Source organism: Rhopalosiphum maidis, chromosome 2 (assembly GCF_003676215.2).
Source record: "Rhopalosiphum maidis isolate BTI-1 chromosome 2, ASM367621v3, whole genome shotgun sequence".
Lineage (NCBI taxonomy): Eukaryota > Metazoa > Arthropoda > Insecta > Hemiptera > Aphididae > Rhopalosiphum > Rhopalosiphum maidis.
Window position 1 is genome coordinate 48,713,098 of NC_040878.1, and position 20,622 is coordinate 48,733,719.

Genomic DNA, 20,622 nt, shown 5'->3' on the forward strand with positions numbered 1-20,622 from the left:
CCTTCTAAAACGATTCCTGTACAAAATAAAATCAACACCCTTTCTAAATTTCAAATTTATATTCATGCAGTTTACTTTCAATCACATTCGAGTAGTTGTTCAATAATCCTGTCCTTACCTAGGATTCAAGTTAATTTCATACCTACCGAATTTCATCAAAATCAGTTCAGCTATAAAAATATTTTAATCTTTAGATAGGTAGTATTTGGTACTTTTATAAACGTTAAATTAACGGGCCAAATATTCGATAAAGATTTAGCGATATCGATAAATACCCCCGATAATAAAACCCATTAAAAATAATTGACAAATGATAATGCACCGTCTTCAGAAGATCTTATCGATTTGCACCGTTAAGACGCATGTCGTGTATAAAACTATCAAATCAATTGAAAATCAAACACAAAAAAGTCATTTATAAATAAAAATGCATTTAAAAATAAAAAAGCCAAAAAAAGTAAAAAAAAAATACATTTATCGTCATAAATATTAAATGTCACATATTTTTATAAAAAAAATATTTTTCTATTATTATTACTAAAAAAAGGCTTTTGCCTTCAAATTCAAACCCTAATAATAAATAACTATACTATTTAGATATGAATTTATAACGTACTTACTAAGTAAAATATTTACAGTAAATCATCACTGTCAAAAATTATTACTTGTCCTATCTTTATTAATAAGAAAATATTTTAGCTAGCCCTAAACGAAATGTTAAACGAGCGAATTATAGCGTATATGCAGTAGTAACTAATATTAGCTAAATAAATTTGCTAGTATATTTCACACAGTTTTCATTAGACGTAAATATTATAATAATAATTAATAATATGATAGCAACTAGCAAGTTTACAGTCTTAAACTAGGTACATTTAGTATAGGTATAAATGTATAATAATTAATAATTAAGTGCATAATATTTTATAAGATAAACGTAACTACATGAAGTGGCTGATCCAGGATAAAATTTTGGAAGTGTGAGTGTGGGGGAGGGATTCTAAACATAAATACTACCTAGTACCTACTAAGTAAAAAAAACCTAGTTGAAAAATTAGATAGTTACATATATTTTTTTTAAACAAAATTATACATAATTTGCCGCCATTTTTCTGGAAGACATATTACTCTGTTTAATATTTTATTGTATAAAAATGTTGAGGGAAAGTTGATTTCAATCAGTCCCCCTGGATACACCACCTCAGGTTTCCATAAACTGACATATCAACCATCAACTATGAATAATTCATAATATTATGTAGATTATGTATTTAAGAATTTACGTATCTATATATAAATATAAAACTACACTATTTACACTTCTATTAAGTATAAGTAATATTATACACGCTGTGTCGTGGAAGTAATGCGTAAGCGGTCCCCACGACGTCGTCGATTCAAACAAATAAAAAAAAAAACGTAAGAAAAGCGTCAGCACTCACTTTGACTAGTCGAAGACGTCGACCACGCGCCCGAGGATGTGGTGGCCATGTCTGTGGGAAAATTCGATGGCGGTAACCTGGAAAAGCGCTCCAAGTTGAAAATTTATCAAAATCTTTGAGGAGGGTGTGTTCGACGGTCGGTAGACAGGTAGTCTAAACGCGTCCGAAAATCTCGTTTTCTGTTTGGACCACAGTTCTCTGTAGTGACACCTATATTCTGAAAAAATTTAAAAAATAACCCTTTTTCGCGGTGGCGCCTAACTATAAGCACGAACGCTGTTAACTACAATGCAAAGTAGTACTGCACCAACGGTAGAACGGTCCGGACGACGGCCACGCGCTCACAAGTCACAACAGGCCGCGCACACGAGCTCGTCGGCGGTAGACGTCGGCAGCCGCCGCCGCGTCCCTTGACCCGTGTTCGATTGAGCGCCGAGGCGATCGCATCCGACCGTGGCCGAATGGATAATTCCCCCTTCCGCTGACTCTCATCAACAAAACGCACAACTTTTCCCGTTCGAATGCGATTTTCCTACGCCTCTGCTGGCACTTTAGTCACAGCCCGTGTTGTTATTACAAGTTATTGTAATATATTTTTTTTTTTAATTAATCAAAGTTTTATAGCAGAGTAGTTTGTCATCGTCAAAAGTTGCACCCCGAGAAAAATGTTCATTTTGAAAGCCCTCTTGCCGACCACTATTAATAAGCATATCTTTAGATTAATTTTGATGGTAATTTACACTATTAGTGTAACACTAAAAAATGAAATCATTACAGAAAATTACAGTTTTGAAGGAATATTTATATGAGTTTTGTAAAATATAGACTGTATAGTACCTATTGAGACAGATAATTTGGTCATATGTTAATAGTGAATAAAATACCCTCCCATTTATATTATTGAGACCATTGCAAAATGTAATAGTAAATTAGAAGTTGAACGTAATAATAATTTATTTATTAAAATAACAGACACAACTAATTTACAAAAATTATATAATCACAACTTAAATGTAATGTACTTGGTTTACCTAAAAAGAGTATAAAGTATAAAGAAGTTGTATAAAAATATAAAAATTTATTTGAATATACTATATCAATATTAACATATTTCAGCTGTGATCAGAAATAAAAATATTTTATGAATTTTGATTAGTTACATCATAATTTTAAATAATTTCAATAATTTTAATCATTTACATTTTTTCCATAAAAATAAATAAATAATCAACAATAAAATATACATTAACCATTAACCCAAGATGTAATGACCAAAATATAATATATACATAAATACATTTGAATATTTTGAATGCTAAGGAGTTAGATTCTAGTCATAAATTCATAATATTATAGAAAAATTAATAGGCAGGTCGTGACTTTGTGGGTCAAGGGTGCACCCAAGAGGGGGGCTAACGGGCTTTAGCCCCCTCCTCCAAAATGGCTAGCCCCAAAAATTTTGGTAATTTGATTTGGTATATTGATTTTAAATTATTATATAAAAAATTATCAACTAACAAAATTGAAACATTAGGTATAACATAATATTATATATTTATACCTGTCATTTCCGGGCCCCGGGAGATACCTGTTTATATTATTATAAATACTATTAATATTTAAAAATGATTTGAATTTAGCCCCTCCTCCCAAAAATATAAAAATATATCCTGGGTGCACCCCTGCGTGAGGTATATGCATAACTTAATTTAATTTAATAATAATTGGCACTTTTATAATATAAGATATATAAATCAAAATATAATTAATTTCACTAAAACATATATTTAATAACATACTGAACAGTGGACAGGGAAGTTTTCAGCCCAGTATTTTACAATGATATACCAATAGTAATAACTATAATAATCAATAAGTAATATAGTTAAATATTCAACAACTTCCCCTCCCCAAGCTAAAACATTGATCCAGCTCAGTACATTACAGAACACTTGCATATTATGGCCAGTCCAGTCCTACCCTAGAATAAGACTACAACTACAAATAACTCTTTTATTTATAGTTAGTACCTATAATCATTGATTAAAAATGCTAGTATTTATAATCAATGTTATAACCAATTCAAACTTAGATTCAAAGCTGTAACTGGTGGGAGGGTCCAAGGGTGTGGACCCCCCCGAGTTTTTTTAGTTACAGCCTTACTAAGGTTCAAAACTTTTAAAAACATTTTTTTATTTTTAATATTTATTATTTGTAATTGTTTTAGTAAACAATAGGGTTTTTGTAAAAAGAGGCTCTTTCACATACACTCAATGAGAGTCTATTTTATATGTCAAATGTGATAAAATCAAAACAAAGGAATACATTAATGGACAAATTTATGCTTCTTTTTCATTAAAACCAACAAAATCCAAATCTAATATTAACATAATATTCAGTGATAGATAAGAACACTGAACAAAAATTAAATAAAAAACATGTAGGGGGTAAGGAAGTTCAATTGTCCTATATAATAGATATAAAATATAACTCCATTAAGTTTGGAATTTTTTTTTAATTTTTGATCACCCTATTTTCTTTTAATAGGTATTAGCATATTATTGGCACATGAAATTTTCTTGAAATTTTAATTATAACATTTTGATAAGTGAGCCAAAAATGATTAGGTACCATGCATAGTGCAAAGGCCAATATTGTTTTAATTTTTTTAATTATAAATACTAGTTTGAAGTATTTTTGAATTTTTTTCTTTTCATTTTTTTATGTTTTGAAGAATGGAGATTTTTGAGACATTTTTTTTTGATGATTTTTATTTTTGTTTTGGTTTCAGTTTCTTCTTTGATTGTCTAAAAAAAAAAAAATACAAAAATAGGAAATGACTTAATCATTTACTAAGGAAAGTAAAGTCCTGAAATGTGATAACCAGCTTAATTGGTTATATAAAAACCTTTTTAAATAAAATTGTTATTACCTGTTTATTATGATTAACATTTTCTGTAACATCCATATCTAATGTTTCTACTTCTAATACAGTACATTCTTTGGGCTTAACATTTTCGTGAACTTTGTCCATAGCATTTATTTTTGGATTAATTTCAATGTTGTTATCGATTGCCTTACTGTCCAACTAAAAATATTTATAATCATAATATGATGATTAGAAAAATATTACAGTTATAACTACTTATAACCCTTTTCTACTTAAAAACTTCATAAACTAGTAATTTAGATCTAGATTACCTTATTATTAGACTCTTTTTTAACACAATTATTAATGTCTGCATCAAAACTTTTTAATTTAAGTATAGGACTCTGACAAATTCTATTATTATGCAAATTGGTTGTTTTACTAGTATCTTGTATGTTACATTCATGGTTAACTGCTTTACTATTTATCTAAAATATTTATAATAATAAATAAATTCAGTAACATTATAGAATTATAAATTATTCATCTGATAAATCTTTAATAAAAATACATTTTTTTAAAACAAAAACATTTCAAATAAAATTCAATAAATCTCTAGGTAATTGTTTTTTTTACAAATTAATAGAGTTCCTCGGGGGTCAGTTACTCTTTTCTATATAACCATTAACATTATCACAAAGAACATCCCTTTTATTGTCCAATAGACCCTTTACGCAAATGATTTCAATATTTATTGCTAAAGAAACAGCATAGCAACAATTCAAATTCACTTACAATGAGTCATTAACAAACTAATCAAATAGACACAGCCATCAGGTTTCACCCTCTTCTCTGAAAAATCACAATGTATAGTTTTTACACATAGATAAAATCATAATCTACTAAACATAAAAATGAGTGAATAAAAAAATAATAAATAATAATATCAAAATACTTGTTATTAAATTACAAATGTTTCTGGGTTCAACATATTAATTTCTTGAAAAACCCTATTACTTCATGTCTTGGTGTCATACAAATTATATCCTATACATGATTTAGGTTCCATCATCGAGGTTTTAAACTCATCATGTTTTGAAAATATATATATATAAGTTTATTATCCAATAAAAACCTGATTAAATATCTTTTATTTGAGTATCTACACATAAATCATTAATAAACATATTTATATAATCTATAACTCAGGATTTTGCATGTAAATTAGTACTCATCACTTAAACCCGATTCTCAGTATTTTAACTTAGCTGATATATCTCTGCTCACCATGATAAGACTCAAATTGACATTACACCAGAACCAGACATAGAAATTTTACAAAATTAAGACAAAGTCAAAGCCTCAGTAATATGGAAAAACAAGGAATTTATTTATTAATTCTCCAGCTCTAGATTAGTTCAGTCTATAACAGCAGTCTATGTTCATAATAAAAGAACATCATCTCCAAGACACAATCATTTTCACAGATTCCCCTAAGCACTATCAATAATATTAAAAATTACGCATAATCCATTAGATACTATTATACTAACCAATATATTCGAAACAAAATTAAACTCTTTTGGATCCTTGGACATTGTAATATCTTAATAGAAAATGAACTTGCTGATCTAGCAACTAATCTAATTAACTCCATTATCATAGTTTTTACTAATCACCTCTTTCAGGGACATACAAATGCTAATAATAATTAAGTTCCAACTAAAATGGTGTCAGAAATGTACAATGTACTTCACAAAATTAAACACAACACCGACATTTTGATATTTTCTATTTAAATAATATCTATAAAATTTATTAAACTATAACTTATAATTGGACATACTAAAATCTCTCACAATTACTTAATAGCCATTTAAGAACCCCGATATACACAGCCTGCAATGAAGTCTATGTCAATACAAATCACATAATTGCAAAAAATAACTTATCAGTTATCGCCCTTAATTTTTATTTTCATTAACATAATCATACACTACGAATGTCAAGTATACCACTACACCAAACAACCTCGGTCAATCTCCAACATCATGAAATTTATTTTTACTGCCAAAATACGTACACAATATCTTTTTTTTATACAATTTTATATGTAAATACATAAGTTAATAAAAATAATTTATACACCTAATGGTTTGTGCTACTGAGTCTATAACAAAAATAAAAACAAATTTATAGTTACCATATTTTTATATTTGTGACCAGCATAGTGAATTAGAGTTTCTTCATCAAACCTTATTAATTGTACTCTACATTCTTTTAGTGAAATTTGAGATACATCATTTGACTTTATAGGAAATGTGAGATTTAAATTTTTTTCCTGTTGATTAGTTTGTGTTTCCACTAATTTATTTTTGGAATTAAATGAATCTTTATTATTAGTATGTTTACTAATATTATATTCCTAAAAATATTATATCTTCGATAAAATTAAAATAATAGTAATAAATAATTTTAAATTTATAATAGTCTGTTACAAAATCAATGAGAATACTACTAAATCAATTGTTATTACATAAAAAACTCAATATTTATTGATATTTAGGACAGAAGTTCATATTTACCTTCTTTAAAAAATATTGGTCTTCAATATTTTTGTCCATTTTTTCCAATAAAACACTGCATTTTTGTTGTAATCTGTTTTTTGTAAGTTCTGTTAAATTATTTATTCTATGGGGATCTTTAGAGTATTTGTTTGAATCATTTTCAGTTGTTTTAAATAACATACCATTAATCAAAATTGATTTAATTTTGTTATTTAATGATTCAATCATTTTATCATTGTACAAACATTGGGAATCTGATAAAAGTGAACAAGTGTTAACTAATATTTTTTCACATAATTCACCAAAGTTAATAAGACATTGTTCAATATTTTTTGTTTGTAATTTTTCATATCCATTTAACAATGATCCAATTTTTGAATTTAATAAACTATTTAAATTGAAGACTCTAATTTGATAAATATCTTCTTGAGTAAAATTTTCATTACATGTTGCCGATTTTATTATGAATTCACGTAAATTTTGTTTGTTTTCAGACTCTTCGCCATTTAACAAAAGCCTAGTACCTCTAAAATTATTATTAATTAATACATTTTATATTTATACAAATGTAGAAACTATATATATTTTTTTTAAATTAATTTGAACATGTTTAATTTTTAAAAATCTCATATTAAAATATTTTTGTATGCTGAATCAAATAAATACATTACATTATTGCTATTTGAAAAGTATAAATATTTATAGTTTAAGTTTAAATTAAATTAAAAAATAAAGTTTTTTTTTATGTGGCCCAAAGTTTTATTGTATATTTCTAAAATTTTAATAAGGTTCCAATGTACTTAAGAAGAATAGTTGGTTCTATACTGAACATATAATTATAATTTCAAGTATTTAGCCTTTACTTTATAAACAAATATATACATGTAATTTTACAAACATTTAAAATGGAAATAAATATTAGATAAAAATTAATTTATAGAAGTATATTTCAGTATATTTCTAATAAGTTATTTTCTAAATGTAAATCAAATGTTAAACATTTAAAAAACAAATTTTAATCCAACCATTGATTATAAATACTACTACTAGTATTTATAATTAATGATTCAACTAATGAATATTATGAATTTAATTATGTTTTAAAAAAATAAAGGAAATTTTAAAATTATTAAATAAAATTGAAACCTATCAAAACTTAGTATTATTATAAATTTAATAATAGTTGTTTTATAGTTAATAGATTGTTTATATCTATTATACTACTTGAACAATTTTCAGATCTGAACCTAATTACCATTTGACTATCCCATGCATCCACAGTTTTTAATTTACATTTTTTATTTTACTTAATAGCATAAAAATTATTATTTAAAATGTTTTTATTGTACTAAATTCATTGCCCAATACTCGCATACACATCTACCTATATGATTCTATTTTTGTATTAAAATACATTTGTTATAAAATAATACAAGATTTATAATTGATAATATTTATATTTTTTTCTACTTACAGTTCCAGTGAAAAACATTTCAAAACTGCAGCTGCTTGAGATCGAAGACTCCATAAAACACTTGATGAACAGCCTAAACAATGTTTTAAATTTTTTGAACGTTTTGGCTTTATGTAGTAACTATCCATACATCTCTAGAAAAGAAAAGAAAATTTAATATATTTTGTGCATACTAACAGTTATAAATTTATAATTATAAAACATTTTGTAGTTGATTAAGTCAATGTAATGTAGGGATACTGCTTTAAAGATCTAAGTACTATTGACGGATTAATATCAGTATTTTATTGAATATTGAAAGACATTTTGACATTATCATTTTACTATAAAGAAAAACAAACAATTATTTGTTGTTTTTTAAATAACAATTTTAATTAGTGTGTACTGTATAATCTATAAGGGTTGGTTTGTTATTATTTATCCATATCATATTTAACATAGGATATTAGGATGTAGCTTAACAAATTAATATGTACTTATGACATTTTGAACTAGTCATTTTTAAATTGAATTTGAATTGAATAATACTTTTTATAGTTTCTTTGCTTTTAGATGATAGTGTATTGAGCAACTAGGAGTGAAATTACACCTTTTAACATTTGTGTTACGACTAGAAACATTACATGAATAGTGCGGCAAAATCAATATTAAATTAAGTTTGTTTTTAAATATATCAGCTTCAATTAATCCAATAGTTGGGAAAAGTTTGATAATGAATAATAAACAATGATAACAATATAATTGTGGAATTATATGTTTGAATTTTGAGTAAAAATAATTTATAATTTTGAAGTATAGTATGTATTCTGTTTACATTTTACTGAGATATTCTGTGGACCAATGGAATGATATTATAAGCCAGTATTGGGATGTATATTCACCCTAGTATGGCGTTAAAACTTAAAATGCAACGTTTCATAAATTATAGTTTAGATTGATTTTTTAATTTTGAAAGCTTATACAATGTGTTTTGGATAGCTTAAAAAGTATCAGTTGTGAGCAAGTAAAGAGAAACAGACAATCGAATAACCAATTAAAAAAGTTTACCTTACACATGTAGCTATTACATATTTTACACGTCTTAAGTTTGGTTTTGAGTGAGCATAATATACATCCATTTTTTGAATCTGATAATTTTTCAAAACAATTCTGGAATAATAAACATAATTTTAAAGAACTAAAATTAATTTACTTTTATCATATTTTTAAAAATCATTTAACCAATTACAAATAACACAACTTTAAAAATAATTATAATAAAGTTTTGTTACAATAAAAATTATTAATAGTCAGGGACAATACATTGGGCAAGGATGGACAAGTGCCTCCCCCCCCAAACATTTGATTTTTCCCCTCCATTGACCCACTACAATTTAATGTTAAAAATATGTAAATACTTAAATAAAGAAATTGTAAATCATTATTAATATATAAAATTATATTAATTACTTTAAAGAGTTTTTAGACTTAAGTTATATTATTTTAAGTTTGACTGTTATATACAAATTAAATATGCTTTTTTTGCACTTTTAGAAATAAAAATACCTAATATAGTTAATACTAACTGCACACTTTCTAAAATATCATACATTAAAAAATAAAAAAGTTATGTATTGTGCTTGTTACATATAAATAAAAGAAAATAAATGAAATTTGAAATTTTACTGTATAACATTTGTAACAATAATAATATAGTAGGTATATTTTTTGATTATTAAATTAGAAATTAAAACTATAAAATATTATATCCAAAATATTTTTAATTTCAGCAATACTTTCCTGAAAATATGGTATAAACAAATTAATGGGTGATCGAGTAGCCATATATAAGTGCTCCTCCCAAAAAAAAAATATCTGGCCCTGCCACTATTAATACTGCTGTTTATTGTTTGATATAAACTTTTAAAATTCTAAATCTTGACATAAATTATAATTTATATTTTATAAATCTGAATAAAATATTTTAAAGTACTTACTAAATATTAATGAACATTAATTATAGGTAGATAATTAAATTCATTGTAGAAACACTTACTTTACAACAAAGACATAAAAATTTTTTATGAAGCATAATTTTTTTATTCATGATGATATTCTGTTTTAAGTCTGAATTACAAATAGAACACCAAATAATACTATTTAATACATCTTGAGCATCTGATAAATAGGACAAAAATTGTAAATAGTATTATTAAATTACATTATACTTCAATTTTTTTAATACTTACTTTTATAATGATTGTTTCTGTAATTTATTTCTAGATTATCGGGAAGTAGAGTATTGTTCATTTTGTTTTTATTTGCACTTCATATAATTTAAATATAATATAATCTAAGACAAAAAAAAATACATAAGTAGATTATCATTTTTTATTTTAAATTCACACTATAGTATCGTCAACCAAAATGATGAATTGGTTTTGAAAGTAAACCTTTCTGATTCTGATTTTAAATTTATATTAGCAAATTAAAAAAAACTTAAATTGTTTAAAGGCTTTTTTGTAGACTGTATTTAATGTTTTTAACTCTAGTGCTAGCTTATGAAAATTTTGATTGTCTTTAAAAAAATCATAATATTACAGCATAGTAAAAATTTATATTTATAATAAAGAATGTACATTTTGATTTAGTCTTTAGTGTTTAATTTTTTTCTAATAAAATCACAGGGTTCATTTGTATAAGAATAGATTAATAGAGTACCTATCAATCTGTTTTGGTTGATTTATTAAATATAAATCTATTACCTATATATAGATGTAATATAAAGTGGAATTACCTATATATGTTAAATCTATAAAAATAATAGATATTGTATGTGTGCTAAATCCCACCAAAAGAATTCTTTATAATAAACATAAATTTTTCAGTTTTTCTATGTAACCAATGATAGAAATGTAACACTGAAAATTAAGAACAATAGTAAGTAAGTACATGAAAATCATAAAAAATAATTTAACAATGAACAAATTATTAATTAATGTGTGTATGAAAGATATATTATTTGTCCATGGATGATCTACACAACTACACTTTAGATTTGTATAAATACATATGTCATGAAAATCTCATTCTTATGTAAAAGATTTTCATGAGAACTTACTAAAATAGGTAAGTCGGTAAGAACATTTTTTTATACATCTCAATTTATCAATTTATTTTTTTGGTGATATCATAGAATATTCTGATTTCTGATCACAGCACAGATATATATATATATATATAATTAATATGTGTCACAGGATGATAATATTTACCATGTTTGTTTTCATCGGTGTGATAAGTGATAAAAAACTAATTGATAAGCAAAAGGAAAGTAGGCAACGTATTTACTATTTACACAGAATATTGTGTAATATTAATTTATTCTGTGGTAGGTACCTATTTACTATATAGTGTTAAACTGTTGTATATTCGTTTATAAATAATATCAATATTATATCATTATTCGATTAATATTGATGCGGCTCTTTATGTGAGCATAATGCATATTGCGAATTGTAAAATTCAAATTGTAATTTTCAGTTTTAGTTCCACGAGTAACATTATGTAAACGCTCTGAACAACAATAGAAATTTAGAACTTAAGAATTACATATTTTAGTAAAAATGTTAAGTTTGTTAAGACTATATATTTTCACCGAAGATCATCTGAAAGACAATCACACTACATAAAATGCACTTGTATAATGTGCGTGCAACGAATGTGGCCCTTGGAAACGGAAAGGCGGGAAAAGGCATTCCTATTTACCAATTAAGTAATGTAATTTATTGGAAACTGACAACGTACCTATTTTACCATCATTAAAAGTGAGGTGCGACAATAGGAACAATGTGAATGCAAGTATTAGTGGTAGGCTATTCCTAGAAAAAACTGCACACTTGAATAAACAGTCATGGCTAATGTTCAGGCAGTGACCGTCAGAAATATGGCCCGCCACCGATATTTAGTCTACTTGATCATATGGCTGTGCATTCTTTTCCCAGGTGACATTCTAACAGTCTGCTAGTTGATTTTGCATCTAAACTTAAAACTGTTTTAACTGTTTCAGTGTTGTATTTCAAGATTTCTGATCGCCCTGTTCCTGATAATAAGACTGTAAACACGTCCAAAAACTCTGCACTCAAGTATAAAAGACCAGTGTCCAAAATCGATTACAGTGAACTCACTGGAGTGTGTAATCCTCCCCACATGATTGAACGTGGCGATGAAGGAGATATTGGTATTTATATAGATTTAGAAACAATGTATATTACACAATGGCTTATTTAACTGTTTTAATATATATGTTTATAGGCTTGCTAAACAATAGCCTTACAATTCAAGGAGTAATAATACTGACTAGACATGGAGATCGTGGGCCAATGAATCATGTTCGGAACATAGCTGATATAGACTGCAGCATGGAACCTGATCAGGAGTTTAATGGTTATACAAAATTTTTACAAAACATATTCTTCAACATGTCATTACAGTTTTTAGGTCCCTTTCATGGGTACCCGTTATATCCACCACAAAACAATTGTTCAATAAGTCAACTCACCCCAATTGGTGTGTCCCAAATGCTTAAGCTTGGACAAACCTTACGTTCCGTTTATCACCCTTTGCTTAGTGTTTCTAATTCTGATGACATAATAATATATAGTACCAAGTATAGACGTACATTCCAAAGTGCATTGGCGTTTATGTATGCAATTCTGTCACCTGATGTATTATCCAAAGTCACATTCAAAGAAAGTGATAGTTACAGTTATTGTTTTGATCATTGTGCTTGTTTTAATGTCAATAATTTGCAAATGAAAATAAAACAGTCATCTGCAAAACGGTTAAAGAGTCGGAGAGTAGTAGAAAAAATGCTCAAGCGCATACATAATATAGTACATCTGATGTCCAGTAGTGTACGGGTAGACCCTTACTTACTAAGAGATTCTATTATGACATATGTGTGCCATGGAGCACCGTTGCCTTGCTATCAGGATGATTGTATAACACATGACAATGTTAAACAGCTTTTCAACTACATAGACTGGGACTTAGAACGTTATGCTAAACATGGGCTGTTGAGAAAATATGGACTTTTAAAGTCATATGGTTTTGCATTGAATATTGCAATGAATTTGTTGAAAATGGTATCTGAAAGTAAACCTCGTTTGGTTTTATATTCAGGTCATGACTTGACCGCTCAGTACCTATTAGCTGCCTTTGGAGTTCTCAATGCCCAAACCATGTCACCGCACTATGCTTCTCGCCTAGTGTTCGAGGTGTATCGAAACAACACGGTTGACACTACTTATCCTGGCAGAGACTTTTACTTTAGAGTTATTTTCAATGGCAAAGATGTGACCCAATCAGTAGCTTTCTGTAAAAACCATGCAGGTAGCTGGACAGACTCATCAATTTATCTGTGCCCAATAGAGTATGCTATTAGGTTCATACATGACGATTATTTTACCACTTTCAATGCTTCTAACTACAAAGAAGCATGTGGCACTCGTTCTTGATTTGTAAACCACATATTATGTCCTTATTTTACTAAAAAAAAACACTAAGCTATGACATTATTTTATAAGCCTTTTTATTGTTGAAATGAAATGATAAATATTAAATAAATATTGTTTTTTGTTACCTACTATTATGTGATCTTTAATAATTTTATTCAATCTGCTATTACGTAGAGTACTAATTGAAAAAAATATTAATCTGTGAAATACATATCAGAACCTTATTATGTATGATAATTATATGCATAATACATTTAATTGTATAGTTTTATAGTGTATTAGTGTAATTATAACAGTTACAAATTACTAAAATTATCTATAATAATACCTATATGTAATTTAGCTGCATTAAAATATTCCATTGTATAAATATGTTATTATTATTAATTCTAGTCACACTTGTCTTTCTATTAATTTTTTTCTTTATTGATCTATATTTTAATTTTTAATATTAATGTAGTGTTGTACCAAATTACTATTTTTTGTTATACCTTTTTATTTATTGGACATAGATTTATTAGAATGTTTATCACAAAGACATTAGTTTTTTTTAGTTTATGTAACAGATATGATGAGTATTACTGGTAAATATATTTATATATATTATTTAAATTATATTTTTGTATAGACAATAAATTATTAATTTATTATAATATATATTATACCTACAATTATTACTCATTAATCACAATTTAACAGGGTTGTAAAGAACACTTATATGTATCAAATGTGTTTGAGTAAATACTTGAATACATTAAGAAAAAGTATAAAGGAGTTTTCATAAAAATTCAAAATTTCAATGATGGTGAAGAGAAAGGACATGACACGTAGAATTATTCAATCTTGGTGGTTGCGGTTGATTGGAGAAAAGTTCAGGGGCAGTAATGCAGCATAATATGCTGCTCTTAGGGCATACATATGGCAAACTCTATAAGGATCATTCACTATGCACATTTACACGACTTGCCTGAAATTACTTAGAATCCTTTAAACCGGTCGGTATTGAATTTCTTATAAAATATAATATAAATATTTAAAATTTTCAATCTTAATAGCTAAGAATTATAAATATAATAAAGTTACTATCATAAGTTGCTATTAGTGTTATAATTCAAAAATATTATTCGTGAGAACTTGACATTTTTACATATAGAATTATATTATATTATTACTATACCAAATAAAATTTTGAAAATATTCATATTAATTTTAAGCTATTGCTTATTTATACGATATTACTAATAGTAAAATTAAATGTAATATAAATTTCTCCTTGTATAATAAATCGTAAATAATTACCCTATCAAAAATTTCAATTGTTTATAAATAGCTTAAAAAAAGTCAAATTATTTTGAAAATTTAATCGTAAGTAGATAACGCTAATATAAACATTTGGTTAAAATTTCAAGTATTTACAATACTTCATTTTTGAGTTACAGCAAAATAAAAAAATCGATTTTGTCGAAAACTGGTTATGCGTAAAAATTCCCGTTTTCCGTTACTTTTTTAGGGTTTTTTCTGACGCTTTTGAAAACTACTGAACATTTTTTACTCTTGACACCCCCCTTCAAAGTACCAACTATAAATTCATTTTCCTTTTCAAAGATGGGATGAAGTCAAAAATCAAAGTACTATTATTACTACCCCAAAACGTAATGACTGACACAAAAACAACATACATCATTGTAAAATCAATACATTCATCTACTCGGTTTAGAATCTAAAAATCATGTTTTACAATTTACAGTACAAAAATCCGGTTCCTTGTTCAAAATAATTTCAAGTTCTTTTTTTATCAATTATAACAATAAAACAAAATTTTAATCTTGTTAAAAACTGGTAATGCATACATTCCCGTTTACCACTAGTTTTTATTAATTTTTCTTGGATATAATTTTTTAAAAAAATATTTATTTTAAACTTTTGACCACTGAAATTATCAAATAAATACTATTTTCTACCTCAATATTTAGATTGAAACATACGAAAAAACAGATATTAGTAAAACTTAGTTATAATACGTTTGACGCTCCATCTAAAATCTAAGATATTAAAATTAAAAATAAATAAATAACTAGGTAAATATAATAATTTATTCAAATTTAATAATACATGACATTATAGAAATATTTATGTTCGGTTCCTAATTTTTCTGTTAAAGTGTTGGTTAGATAATTTAATTTAAGGTCATTCAGCTTACTTTACTTATAATATAGTCATTCACGTTCACTTCTATAACCATCACTCATCATGCATAACAAATATTTATAAATAACGAAATTGTATTCATATTAATTTAAGACTTAAAGTGTAGCCGGTGTAGGTATCTAATACCTATACTTTAGTACTGTACGCCTTATTGCTGCGTTACGTAGGTTATTCAGAAAGATTCACTAAGCATGCTTATTTCCGTTATTTCCGTCAATAATGAATACATTTAAATTCCTATTCATAGAATTTCAAGTGTACTTAAATACTTTATTTTTATATAATTAAATTTGTATGCCATTAGAAGTATTCTATATTTTTGCATGCTGCAAAATGTCTTTTATTAAATATGAATCGCGATTTTTACTCTACATTTTTAAGCTGATAATTTTCTTTGAAACTGTTCTTGTAATTACATTAAAAATCATATGAGTATATTCTGGGCTATTAAAATGTATACATTAAAAATTAAATACTCCCAAAGTTAACCTTTTTGTTGTACAAAAAAATTAAATATTATATTTAATGTTGAAATGTTGGATCTAGTAAATATTTATTATACGAGAAGATACTAGGAGGAAAATTTTTACAGATTAAAAAATGTTGATAGATAATTTATAATAATAATAATTAATAGGTACTAAAATATACGAATCATCATAACCTTCACATTTTTTATTTTTAGTAGGTACACAAAGTTAAATAACTTAATTATATACCCAAGGAATATTAACTAAGACATTTGAACATTCTTTTCCGAAACTTTAAAAATAGTTTGTGTTGAAATTTTATCCGTGTTATAATTACCAAGTAAAGAGCAAAGCTTATACATTATGTAGATCCAATAAAATATACAGTCGTAATAATAACAATTGACAGGTGAAAAAATGACCACATTAAATAATCCATTCGTTATATTTGCACGTTGTAATAATGAATAATATTATCAATCCTTAGCCAAAGGCGTTTCAGCATTATTATTAGGAATATAATTTTTATACTTCTAAATATATAATTATTTAACATACTAGCTATTATTGTTTATATTTTGTTTCATAATAATTTTAAATTGATTCATTGCCTAACGAAAATATTTTCTACCTACTATAATAATGACCAGACCATGATTACAACAGCGTTTATAATGTATAATATAGGTACTCGTATACATATGTTTTATGGATTAATTAAATAAAATAATTGCACACTATTTTTATAGATGTTTAATGTGTACAATTAAAACAAACCTTCATTATTAGTTTGATAGGTACTTAAAAACATAACATGTCGTCTTCACGAAATACGTTTAAATAGAACATAAAAGTAACGCGCATATAATAAATAATTTTTACTAGTGTGCAGGTGTAATTTTACAAAATAAAATGCAAGTACAAAATTGTAGATATTATCATTAACTTGTTAGATAAGTCCTGCAATTACGATCAGTACAATTTAACATAATATGTTATCTTTATGTATTCATATTTATGTTAAATAAAGGAGTAGCTGGGAAAAACATATTTTAATCTTAAAAACACATAGAATCTAAAATACATACAATTATTTTCAACAAGTTCATAAGAGCGAAAGCTACACAAACACAATTATTAAAAATTTAAATATTAAAAATTTATTATGTGAAAGATAGACAGAGAAAACAAATCGACGCTTCCAGGGAAGAAGGTCGTAAATGAAATTTTGGTCGAAAATGAGTTAATAGAATTTTAGCGTAAACGCCACAATTCTCTATCGATACGATTTTTTCACGAATTACTATCGATTTTTAAATATTTTGCATAAACGCCATTAATTATCGGGTGTGTAGTTATATTCGGCGTAAATGACTTTTATCAAGCGCAAACGACTATTAAATATGTCGTTTACGCTTTTTTTCTTATACCCGTCGATATGATGTTGTGAAATTATCTTGAGAAATAATGGGCATAAGCCCCATATTATCGTTAATAAGCTAATTTCTACCGTAATTATCAGTAAATTTTATAGTTTTAAGTAGAATACACTAGAAACATGATCAATTAATAGATTGATACATGAATTATACTTGTAAGTGATATTCCTATAGAATAGGACATATGTATTTTTATTTTGGCTTTCCTGTAAAATTACGAAAATGTCGTTTACGACCTTCTTCCCTGGAAGCGTCGAAATGTTGGTGTAGCGACCCTTTAAGGCTATATATTATTTATCCGGCTGGATTTACAGCTATGTCATCTGTCGTATCGCACCGTGTCCAAAAGTTGAGCTTAGCACAACTCACAGTAGATCATGGTTAGTGAAAGATACTATGATGATTACAACGGCTAATCAGAATGCGATACAAGGAACACGTCACAATAGACAACGTAGCGAAAAATCGGCTTAATAGTTATAGTTAACGGTAATACATTTTTTTCATGTCATTGTGAATTTTTTAACAAGTAAATAAAGCACTATATTAAAATTCATAATGTATTATATTATTTATTTATAATTTCAAACAAATACAATTTTATATTAAATTGCTTAGGCACAAGATACCATAGTTTATGATCTATACATTATCGTTAACAAATTATAAGCTATTAAGTTTCCATTTGTTTTCTGGTAAAGTTTTAAAACATTTGAATAATTATTTGACTTTTTTTAATTACAAGTATCGTCGTAATTTTTAATGATATTGCTTGTATTTTCAAATGTGTTCTTATACCATATCTATGCTATTAAGTCGTGCTAACCATGTACATTAAGTTAGGTATGACAACTGGTAATTACAAATCGTCTAAAAAAAATAATCATTAATAAATATATTTATATCATCATATCGATAAGTAATTATTACTTATATCATTTTTCGTTAATAGACGTAATAAAAAAAATAAAAAAAATCATAAAAATTAATTATGTATCTTTTACAAGTTATGTGAATGCGTGATCATTTAAATACATTTTCTACAGTTACTAAAACGACTGAGCTAGATTAGTTTTTTAAAACAGCATAATATAACCACAATAAAGTTGATTTTCATTCAGTTCTTATTAAACTTTTAGTTATAAAATTGGACAGGTACATAAAGTACAGTCAACAACATTTCACGGTAAATATTTATATTTTTATTTAGAAGTATAGGTATGTGATATATTTAAGATACCTACAGAATAAAATATCAGTTAAAATCCACATTGATATTATATTGTATGTACTCGTATATATACTATGATATGCATGTAAGTATATTGTGTATTTAGGTCCGAGAGTGAAATTTTTCACTAAGTGGTTCTTGAATATTATGACCAAGTAGTAAAATTTACTATCACACAATATTAAACATTTTTGCATTTTTTGTTAGCAGAAATGAACGGGTTTCGTTTAACAGTATTGTTTTCGATTACAACGATAATATTATTATCGAATTCAGTTGTATCTCGACTAATTCCTATTAAAAATGCATGGAAAGTATCGGATAACACGATATTAGAATGCAAAGTGTTTAATGGTGCTATATCAAAATGCCACGTGAAATATGAGCCGGCTAATATATATAAATTCACTCGTAACACACTTCCCGCGAGTAGTTTCAAACCAACAACGACATCAATAACGACACTGATGCCCAGTAAAGAACAATTCAATCGCGGAGGTTGGAGGTACAAACGACCACACAGTCCACGCGATAGAGAGGACCGTCGTAATAGACATCACAATTATCCAAAACCTAAAGAGAGGATACAACCAACACCACCGAGAACAAATTATAATATTGTATACTGCGAATGTTCTGATTTCTTTTGTAAACTTGATAAATTTATAGGATCGCATTTAAATGAATGCAACAAACATAAAAACGGTATTCTTCAAAATATACCCGGTGCTGTAAAATATGGAGTCGGTAAACTGGTGAACGGAGTGGCTGCAGTAGGGAAAAGTTTGTTAAAAACCGTAAATACCGCAGTTGACTCTATCGCAAAAGGCGCAAAAGTTGTAATAAGAGGTGCTTATGAAGTAGGTAAAACATTATTCAAAGGATTTTCTAAAGCAACTAAAGCTGTAACGTCAGTAATAGGTAATCTAGGTAAAAAAATTTTTGGTTGGCTGTAATTTGTTTAAATTATATTAATTCTAATTGACAAAAACTGAAGTCAAAAATTCTTTGTACCATAATATGTAATATAATCTAATTAGATAAAAGTAGGTAAATATTTTCACGACTAAAAAAAATCATTAGTTTTTTTTGTAAGCATGAACAGTTTTCATTGTTTCTTATTTTTTTTTTATAGTAAGTCAACGAGTTTAGATACAAATAGCCTTATTAAAAATGTCTATGGACAACTGTGGTAGTGTTGTATATACATTTATACAACACTTTTTATTGCACAAACAATCACAAAATATTTAATAAATCAATAGACATAGTGATTTAATGGTATTTTTTTTATAAATGATGTAGTGGCCCATGATTATTCCATTATTTAAGTGAAGTATTAAACGAATCAAATTTTTTATGTAACTTAATAGCTAGTACAGGTGATTTTATTATAAAACACATATGCAAATTATGTATGTATT

The 20,622-nt window shown here is 26.5% G+C and overlaps 3 protein-coding genes across 3 annotated transcripts in view; 1 reads left to right on the forward strand and 2 right to left on the reverse strand.

The window, feature by feature from the left end:
- LOC113551415 (kelch-like protein 17) overlaps positions 1 to 1,815 on the reverse strand; it is a 48,800-nt gene extending 46,985 nt beyond the window's left edge. Inside the window, exon 1 of the mRNA XM_026953651.1 lies at positions 1,443 to 1,815. Within this exon, the coding sequence (XP_026809452.1) occupies positions 1,443 to 1,491 (49 nt within the window). The 5' untranslated portion in view covers positions 1,492 to 1,815. The remainder of the gene's footprint in view (positions 1 to 1,442) is intronic.
- Positions 1,816 to 2,599: 784 nt separating this feature from the next.
- On the reverse strand, positions 2,600 to 11,204 carry LOC113552019. The gene is made up of 10 exons (XM_026954670.1): positions 11,129 to 11,204; positions 10,581 to 10,684; positions 10,388 to 10,509; positions 9,400 to 9,501; positions 8,353 to 8,486; positions 6,897 to 7,404; positions 6,515 to 6,736; positions 4,644 to 4,799; positions 4,375 to 4,530; positions 2,600 to 4,249 (listed from the first exon to the last, which is right to left on the reverse strand). Exons 2-10 carry the CDS (start codon positions 10,639 to 10,641, stop codon positions 4,124 to 4,126), a joined length of 1,587 nt encoding a protein of 528 aa, XP_026810471.1. The 5' UTR covers positions 10,642 to 10,684; positions 11,129 to 11,204; the 3' UTR covers positions 2,600 to 4,123.
- A 488-nt stretch (positions 11,205 to 11,692) lies between these two features.
- LOC113552956 (2-phosphoxylose phosphatase 1) lies at positions 11,693 to 13,978 on the forward strand. The gene is made up of 4 exons (XM_026956017.1): positions 11,693 to 11,722; positions 11,875 to 12,335; positions 12,401 to 12,571; positions 12,646 to 13,978. The coding sequence occupies exons 2-4, from the start codon at positions 12,245 to 12,247 to the stop codon at positions 13,848 to 13,850; spliced, it is 1,467 nt and encodes a 488-aa protein (XP_026811818.1). The 5' UTR covers positions 11,693 to 11,722; positions 11,875 to 12,244; the 3' UTR covers positions 13,851 to 13,978.
- The last annotated feature ends 6,644 nt before the right edge of the window (positions 13,979 to 20,622 follow it).

What these genes read in the sequence shown, in the direction of transcription:
- LOC113552019 (XM_026954670.1), bottom strand. Translation starts at nt 10,641, where the DNA reads ATGAACAATACTCTACTTCCCGATAATCTAGAAATAAATTACAGAAAC. An exon ending in TTTTATGTCTTTGTTGTAAA is followed by an intron (nt 9,502 to 10,387) that starts GTAAGTGTTTCT and finishes TTATTATTCCAG; the next exon opens with AATTGTTTTGAAAAATTATC. An exon ending in GTAATAGCTACATGTGTAAG is followed by an intron (nt 8,487 to 9,399) that starts GTAAACTTTTTT and finishes TTTCTTTTCTAG; the next exon opens with AGATGTATGGATAGTTACTA.
- LOC113552956 (XM_026956017.1), top strand. Translation starts at nt 12,245, where the DNA reads ATGGCTAATGTTCAGGCAGTGACCGTCAGAAATATGGCCCGCCACCGA. An exon ending in GCTGTGCATTCTTTTCCCAG is followed by an intron (nt 12,336 to 12,400) that starts GTGACATTCTAA and finishes TAACTGTTTCAG; the next exon opens with TGTTGTATTTCAAGATTTCT. An exon ending in TGGCGATGAAGGAGATATTG is followed by an intron (nt 12,572 to 12,645) that starts GTATTTATATAG and finishes ATATGTTTATAG; the next exon opens with GCTTGCTAAACAATAGCCTT.